Raw genomic sequence first — 9,129 nt, 5'->3', positions numbered from 1 at the left:
ATGGAGGCATTTCCTCAACTGAAGCTCCTTTCTCTGTGATAACTCCAGCTGTGCCAAGTTGACACAAAACTAGCCAGTACAGCCCCTGACCTAACAGCACCCCTAGCTCTCCTCAGGCCTCATCTCAGTCACTCCTGTTCTTCACTGGGCTGACCTCTTCATCAACATTTTATCTCACCTGGTTCCAGGTCTACCCACACCCAGCTTTGCATGAGTCAAGGGGGCTTTACTCGACTCATGATTGTTAGTGGAATGGCCTGTGTCAATGAGACATTAGTATTAAGAAGCAATGTAGAGTGGCTTTCCAGTCAAGTGGAGATTGGCTTGTGCCAATGTGATGCCAATGTTAAGGAATGAAGACGTGTTTTTCAGTCATGCCAACATTAAACTGGTAAATATTTGAAATGATAATAAGAGCTCCAAAGTGGTTGTAAGGATGGATAGTCCTGGGGATGCTCTGCTGCTGCTTTGGGACTTTAATTATCTAGTTGGAGACATAGTGTATATTCTGTGAAATGAGAGAAAAATGCAGAAAACAAAAAACACCACAAAGTAGCCATGACATTTTTAGAAAGTATTCAAAACAAGTCCATAATAAAATCTCCAGCATGGTAGTAGAGCCACACAGGGAGCTATCCCCAGGGAGCCACAACCATGCTTTCAAGTCTTTTCAGTCTGCTATGCATTGTGGGGTACCCTCCCAACTGTCATACCTCATCTCTCCCAAGACTCCCTTTGCTTCCTCACAGGGTGCTCCTACACCTCACATACACTTCTCAGAGAAGTTTGAGAAGGAAGGCCACCTGTTTCCAACACCAAACAAGTTTGTCCTCACCAGCTCCTTCCTTACATGTCTGTGTTATGTGTGCTTCTATCAAAAGGAGGTAGCCTCTAACACAAGCCTTGTCCAGCCCTTAACTTTCCAACATGTTAATGCAACTCTTGGGTGGAGAAGAGGGGGGAGTTGTCAGAGGGAGGGAATGAGAAGGGAAGAGCTCAGGAGAGCTTAGGAGGGGAAGGGAGAGGAGAGAAGAGCTGGGAAGGGGGGGGGGGGAGAGGAGAGAAGAGCTGGGAAAGGAGAGGGGAAAGGAGAACAGACACAGACACCCAGAGAGAAACAACCATCCTGGAGTTTCCGAGTGACCTTGTTCTCTCTTCACTTGGCAGGTAGAGCTCTCTCTCCTCCCTTTGTCCCAAGCCTTACTTCCTGCTTATACTTCAACCCACTCTGAGGTCTCCTTCACCTTGGAAGGTTTAGCACTGTTTATAATTCTTTGCTTCAAATACTACCTTTTCCAGTGCTTCCAGAACCACCCATAACTTCCACCAGACCTTACTAATAGTGGTCCTAAAGCAACAGTTTTATTATATATAATCACTCTCTCCCTAGATAGAATTTTTCTACATATACAACTCATACAATAATCTAGGTGTCCATGACAACAAAGTATACCTCCAGGCTGAACTTCAAGGTTCAGGAATTAAGTATCCAAGGTCTTACTCAACACTTTGGATGACCCAGAGGTTTGGTACAACTTACTCAGGCCTATGATTATCCCAGCAGAACTGCACAGAATTGCACCTTGGGCTCTGGAGTGGCATCACTGAACATCAGCTGTATCTGAAGTCTGGTGCCATCCTTGTTTCTCTTGCCCTAACCATCCACCTGCATGCAGCCCACCACTAATCCTGCATGGTCTGGATTAAAATCAAACTAATGTCAAGCTCCATGTAGATTCATAAGCCTAGGCTACAGAGAAAATAGAAAAATATTCAAGACGGTCTCTTGACCTGTGAACTGGGCCCAACCTTTGGCTCCCTGCTTTCTTCATGGAACAGGCTGACTGTGTGAGGGAATGGAGGATACAGGGAATGCTTCCCATGGAGAGCAAAGGTTTGCTGTGGTATGAATGAGAATGGCCCCATAGGATCAGATGCTTGGGTGCTTGGTCCCCAGTTAGTAGAACTGGTTGGGAACAATTAGGAGATGTGGCCTTGTTGAAGGAGGTGGGCTTTGAGGTTTCAAAAGCCTATCAAACCTAGTACCTCCCTCTCCGTCTGTCTCTGTCTTTGTCTCCTCCTAGGTCCCCTCTGCCTGCTACCTGAATGCACACTCTCAGATACTGCTCATTGATACAGAGACTACACCTGTCTGCTTTTCTGCCATAACGGTGATGGACTAACCCTCTAGAATTATAAATAAGCCCCAAATTAAAAGAGTTGCCTTGGTTATGGTGTCTCTTCACCACAGTAGAACCATGACTAAGGCAAAATATTAAACACTTGATGAAAATCTCACTTCACAGAAACCACAATACTTTTAAGGAGGGTTATACTTTTAAGGAGGCAATTTTTTTTAATTATACAAACAGTTACTTCAAAAAATAAAATAGTTTTTACCTCAATAAGGCCATTTAAACTGTCAGTTCTCCATTCAAGGCCAACTTTTCCAACAAGAGGTAGGTGTTCTCTGTTATTTTTTAAATTTATCATCAAGAAGTTCACATATCCATTGTTAATGACCGCTGAAATGAAAGGTTAGTTTAATTATTACATTTCAATACAGGACAGAAAAAAGGCAGGCTACTCCAGGGGGATGTCACATACTGCAAAGTTCTACTCACTGATGACATGATATTCTATCATGAGGCCTGAGTCATGAACCTGTGACTGGAAAATGGGTGTGGATTCTAGAGAAATGAATCAGAAGATGGCTGAGGAAATACATGCCCTGTCACTGCTAGAAAGGGTGCACCCCAATGACCTGAAGGCGTCCCCATATTCCCACCTCTTATGTAAGGACCACAACCTCTTAAAAGTGCCAAGCTGAAAACCAAGATGTATAAAACACAAAGGCCCATGCTCATAAATGAGGAAAAAACCCTGTAAATGTTAGCCCAAAAGTCTGAGTCCAAAATGTCCTAGCCCAAAGATGGGCACTAGCAACTTTGCCACCACACAAAGTGTTGCATGCTTTCCAAAGATTCTGGGAACAGAGCCTGCAACGCCTCCCAGTTCCTATAAACACACCCCTTGCCCAGTTATTTCGCACACCATGAAGAAGACTGTACAGCAGAGTGATGCTGCAGTAGTCATTGTACACAATGACTGCAGAGTCAGACAGCTGCATGCCAGAAGGAAAACGCAAATGTTCTTGGGTTGCACTTCAGCTATTTCATGGCAAAGCAGGCAGTTTAGGATCATGGGACCCCTATACCCTCCACCCACCCCTGATTTTCCAAACCCCCAAAAGAGAAGCTGTTATGGAACACAGTAGGATCAGGAATGGTCCCTCCTGGTCCTTTTTGTTACAAGTAAGGCTGTAGCACAAAAGGACAACCTTCACTCAGTGGCACAGTGACGACATGACAGTGTCAGTCAAACGACAGTGTCAGTCAAACCTGCTGTCAGTCAATATGTGATCTGTCCTATTAACTAGGCCCACAGAGAAAGATACACACACATGCATCAGGACAATCAATTGCAGGTTAAAGGGAATAACATATGTACTTACCATTGGTTCAATAGTGTGGAGCTTGCTATGATTAAGGGTTCCAGCTAGCATTTCCCTGCCTCTCCATTTCTATTTTCAATGGCATTGGTCCAATTCCATATCAGCCTAGTCTACCTGAGTATGATTTTCCTGTGCAAGTTTTCCCTACACAGGTAGTTTGGAGTCCTAGTCTGTTCCTGCTTATGGTACTTTTATATATTCACAACTGCAACAAGTCAATATGGTGAGGCTGCAGGGTAAGAGAAATGACCCTCTTCATGTGGCTGCACAATGGGTCACGGCACAGCGACCGAGGAGATGGACTGAGACTCTCAGAAATGTAAAAGGAACCTCAGACATAGGGCATGAGAGCCAGGGAAGAAAGCTGACAAGCCAGGACAGGAAATGGCTTTGTCAAGCTCTCTTAGCTTGTGGGGTTTGTAGCTTTTAATAAAACTTAAAAATTTTTAACACTAAAAAAATTACGTGGCACAGAAGTTGATCTTCTAAAATAACTTTTGACAAATTCTTAAGGGGAGTCGATAGGGAAGCTGATTTGTGGCAATGAAAGAGACAAGAGACAAATGGCTAACTACAGGTCTCAAGCAGGCGAAGCGAGTGGCTATATATAGGAGCAGAAATTTTGGAAAGAAGTGGGACATACATCTTTTCCTCTGAAACAACAGAAAAGCTGAGGCAGACAAGTGAAGGTGTGCTGGCAGAGGGGGGCAGGATGCTCAGGAGCACACGGGGGACAGTGTTGGGAAGGAGATGCTGGACCTTAGTCAAAACATAAAGGGCAACTAGAAACTGACTTAAAGGTTCCTGATAGCAACTGGGTCAGAGTCCTGGGGGAGAGGCTCCAGAGAAAGGGTGAGCAATAAAGGAAAGGCTCTGGGGGCTGGTGAGATGGCTCAGTGAGTAAGAGCACTGACTACTGAGTTCAATTCCCAGCAACCACATGGTGGCTCACAACCACCTGTAACGAGATCTGATGCCCTCTTCTGTGTCTGAAGACAGCTACAGTGTACTTACATATAACAAGAAATAAATCTTTAAAAAAAAAAAAAAAAAAAGTGTGATCAAAGCCAAGAGAAGCTCTAAGTCCAGCATACTGGAGATCAACAGCAAGTCAACTCACACCATGGAGAAAGTTACAAATTTTACACTTAGATGCTCTAAATTATTTGTTTTAGATAAGACATCCTGATACCATAACTGCCTTACAAAATATCTTACTATATAAAATCACATTGAAACAAATTTTCTTAACAAATAGGGTTTAAAGAATTCAAGTCACCAGAAAGAGCTAAAAGGCTGGAGTTAAATCTGGACCAGCAGCTGAAGCGGGCGCTCGGCATCAGAATCATAGGTGCGGCTGCCAGGTCTTTAGGGGATACATCCTGTGTAGTTCCAAAGACCTGGACTTAATGCTCTTAATGCCATTTTGATTTTATTAGTAATTTTGCAACAGGCCATACAAACTAAAGAGCTGTGCTCAATAGCTAGTCTCTGCCTCTGGGTAAGCTCTCACATAAGCCAATCACTTGCAAAGTTTACATCTCATTTGTCATTAGAAGTACAGACCAGAGCCGGGCGTGGTGGCGCACGCCTTTAATCCCAGCACTCGGGAGGCAGAGGCAGGCGGATTTCCGAGTTCGAGGCCAGCCTGGTCTACAAAGTGAGTTCCAGGACAGCCAGGGCTACACAGAGAAACCCTGTCTCGAAAAACCAAAAAAAAANAAAAAAAAAAAAAAAAAAAAAGAAGTACAGACCAGGAAAAATGTACTATGTGCTCCTGATGAAGACACCATAAGTGCAGTACCCACTCTAAGCTTTTCTAATAATCACCACCCAGGAAGGACAACACTACTTCCAGTACCTCACATGTCATGACAAATGCTTACTGAGGACAACTTGACCTAGAAACATAGTGCAATTAATATCAGGGACAGGAGATGAAAAACCTACCTATTTTTAGGATCATGGCCACAAAAATAAGATAATATGATATATGCACAAGATCTACAAAGGAAAAACACTTCAAAAGTATTCACTCTCAACTATTGTGGAGTCTACTCTTGGTACAAGGAATAAAAGAGATCTTGTAACTTTGATAACCTCTTTAAATTCTCTGAAGTTGTCTGTGGTGTCTTACAAAGCCCAAGACGCTTAACATAGTGTTCAATGGAAAGCATGTCACAATAACTATGTAGATACTTAACAAACCCTAATATGTAGAAAAAGCAAACACTACCCCAAAGAGCTTATTCATTCATAACAGCAACACAAGAGAGTAAAGCAAGGGAACAGTAGAAACCGGTTTCCAGCAAGGTGCGGTGATGGATCGTGGCATCTGGAGTGGGGTAAAATGTAAGGAGCCGGACACCCCTGTGAAGGATTTTTTTTTTTTTTTTTTTTTGGTTTTTTCGAGACAGGGTTTCTCTGTGTAGCCCTGGCTGTCCTGGAACAAGGATTTTTTTAAAAAAGATTTATTATTATATGTATGTACACTGACAGTAGCTGTCTTCAGAGGGTCATTACAGATGGCTGGGAGCCACCATCTGGTTGCTCAGAACCTTCTACATTATCAATAGGCCAATAAGGAAAACTAACAGTGATAGTTAAAGCATTCCCACTGAGGTCTGAGAAACAGACAAGGTAAGGTGTCTTCTCTCTGCAGACTTAAAGGACTGTGCTGGAGTCTGGGATGATGCAGTAAGAAATAAAACATACTGAGTCTATCAATGTAACAAATATGTGAACGAATGGTTTAAGAAAAGGGATTCTTTTTGACTAATAATGTTGAAGGTTCCAGTTGGCCTATGGGAAGGTAGTGCATCCTAACAGAAGCACACAGTACAGCAAAACTACTCACTTCGTGGCCAGAAGGGGGACAGAGGACTACTGAATACACCAAGGACATAGCTACAGTAGATGCAAGACCTCCCACTAGATCCCCTTCTTAAAGTTTACATCATGAACTACATCAACAGCCTAATCAAGCTTTTAACATATAGGGATCCAATCTAAGGCTAAAAGTACCCTCACTGATGATATCCATGCAGAAGATGCAAACACGCAGAAAGAATGCCCCCAAATGATGCAAAAACCCTGAGCAACAAGAATCACTTGTTGTCTGTGGAGATTCAAAGTGCTACAGCCATTCTGGAAGACAGTTGGGCAATTTTCGTTGACTATGTTTGTTCTCAGACAACTCCATAAATGTCTATAGTACATTATTCTCACCATCATCCTCCTCCTATTTCCCTCTCAGGTCCCATCTCCTCTTCATCCTTGTGTCTTTTTGTTGTGTTATCCACCAGGACCAAACATGTCTCAACTCAAACATTTCCAACTACACATTAGAGCCTGCTGGGCTCAGGAGTGGGTAGACGACCATCCTCACTTAGAATCTATCACAAGCATGGAGGGACAGCATGGAGGACTGCAAGCTCCTCTTCATTGTCCACTGTGGCCAAGGTCCTGTACAGGCTGCTATGTACAGGCTGCTGTGTACAGGCTGCTGTGTACAGGCTGCTGTGTACAGGCTGCTGTGTACAGGCTGCTGTGTACAGGCTGCTATGTACAGGCTGCTCTGAGAAGTTTACCGGAGCAATCTACTGATGCTACTGATGTCTTTGGGCAATAATAATATGTTGATGTGTGTGGTCGTCAGTTGTAGCTTATGGTGTGGGGTAGTTCTGTATTACCTTCTCAGTCTTATTACAGACCTTAAAAAATGCTCTAAAAAGTGAAGCATACTTTCTTAAAAATCAAAGGCTGGGACAGTGCCCTTTGCTATTAAAATCACTTCTCTCTTCTTTCCCTAACTATTCCTCAATACTGATAAAAGACTACAACATACCATACTGTGCAAAACCTTTCTCCTTCTGCTTCTGAAAATGGGTAATAATTAGCTTGATATGAGGATCAAATAAGTATACATTCCTTTATCCTCTGCATTGCTGATCAGGCCCTTTGGCAATCTCAATTTACACTTCAAAGGCACAACTGGACTATTTCCTCTGTTCACCAGGCTCTGCCATAACCTAATCAAAATGTTAATGGACAGTTGTGCAGAAAGGAACTAATGTGGCAGGTTGGAGTCCTGCAGCATTGGCTCACAAAGGTCTGTTTGAGCCTCTGAAAGTCCAGGCAGCTGTTCCCTGTGCCTAACACTGGTGCTGGGCACCTGTCTCCTTATAGAAGTCTGGAGATACAGTAGTACCTAGGTCACACAGACCCACATACTAGTCCCAGTAAAACCTTTACCAGCTCTGAGGGAACGAGGCACGCCTGCATGGTAACAGTGAAGGTGCTAAGCACCGGGTGGTTTCCACTGAACTTCATTCACCTCATATACCTTTCCTCTTTGTGGATTGTATCCACTAATACATCAATATCCCAACTACTGTGAATTATCCTACTGAGTCAATGATCTCACTTAGGACTAGTCATGTCTATTTGCAAAAGAAAAACAAATTGCACACACACACAAAAAAAAAAAAAAAAAAAAACCCATACTTTTATAAACTCACCTCTTGTATTCTGGAAACATTTCCTGTGCTATGATTATTATACCTTTTCCTCTCGTATCCTCTCATTGAATTCAGACAGCAAATACCTCCTCACTTCTCTTGACGACAAATAGTCGTCAATTGTGTGCAGGTTTAGGGATCATAAATTTATTTAAAGAGATATAAACTTTTACTATAGCCATGACTTAAGAAAAAACACATAAAATCTCAAAGAAAGTGTTCCTGGGGAAATGGCTCAGTGCCTTTGTCCAGATCCCCAGAATCCATCTTTAAAAACCAAAAAGAAAAATGCCAACAAGAACAGCATGCCCTTGTAATGTCTCCACAAAGTGCTGGGATTTATCTGGCCAGTCAGTCTAGCCAACCATGAGTATACTAGGTTCAATAAGAGACCCTGTCTCAAAATATAAATAAAAATACTAAAAAAAAACCAATCATCGCCGTCTGCCCTCCACAAGCACACACACACTTCAAAGGAGGACAACGCTCCTTAGATGACTATGAGTGAGCTCCATGGAAAAAAACCGTCAAACCAACCAGAATGAATGGCAGAGGCAACTCCTTGATGCCAGTTAAGCAAACTACACAACCTGTTCTATACCAATATTCAAGAAATACTACACTCTACAGGATGAAGACACACCCAGACGTAAAGATATGCCACATTACACTTATGGGATGACTTTTTTCTGTAAGTAATGGTTTATCAGATGTAACTGAATGGTTTCAAATAACTTTTGACTAATTTGAACTGTGATGAATAGTGATATTTTCCCACTCCTCTGGGTTTCCATCTCTTTTGTGACACCATACTTCCTTAGTGATAGGAGTACAGTAGCTAGTTTATGCTAATCAGATGTCTCACTTGCTGTTATCAATTCACAATACAAAGAAAAGGATAGAGGAAGACAGAAATGGTGGCTGCCTCTGGCAGAAGGAAAAGCAGAGAGCAGTAGCAAGGGTCAAACAAGGACCTCAAATGTCATGGCAACAGAATATATATATATATATATATATATATATATATATATATATATATATATATGGTTTTTTTTTTTTCATGAGACAGAGTCAGTAGGAAGCCATCAAACAGTA

General features: G+C 42.4%; 1 protein-coding gene across 1 annotated transcript in view; it reads right to left on the bottom strand.

Annotated features, from left to right (window-relative positions):
* Positions 1 to 9,129, bottom strand: part of Fbxo15 (F-box protein 15) — a 28,060-nt gene that overhangs the window by 2,045 nt on the left and 16,886 nt on the right. Inside the window, exons 9-10 of the mRNA XM_029471823.1 lie at positions 2,401 to 2,525; positions 379 to 484 (exon numbers count right to left, since the gene is read on the bottom strand). Of these exons, the coding sequence (XP_029327683.1) occupies positions 379 to 484; positions 2,401 to 2,525 (231 nt within the window). The remainder of the gene's footprint in view (positions 1 to 378; positions 485 to 2,400; positions 2,526 to 9,129) is intronic.

This window comes from Mus caroli, chromosome 18 (assembly GCF_900094665.2).
Source record: "Mus caroli chromosome 18, CAROLI_EIJ_v1.1, whole genome shotgun sequence".
NCBI classification, from domain to species: Eukaryota; Metazoa; Chordata; class Mammalia; order Rodentia; family Muridae; genus Mus; species Mus caroli.
Note: the sequence above shows the minus strand (reverse complement) of the source record. Positions and strands in the feature narration are given on the sequence as shown.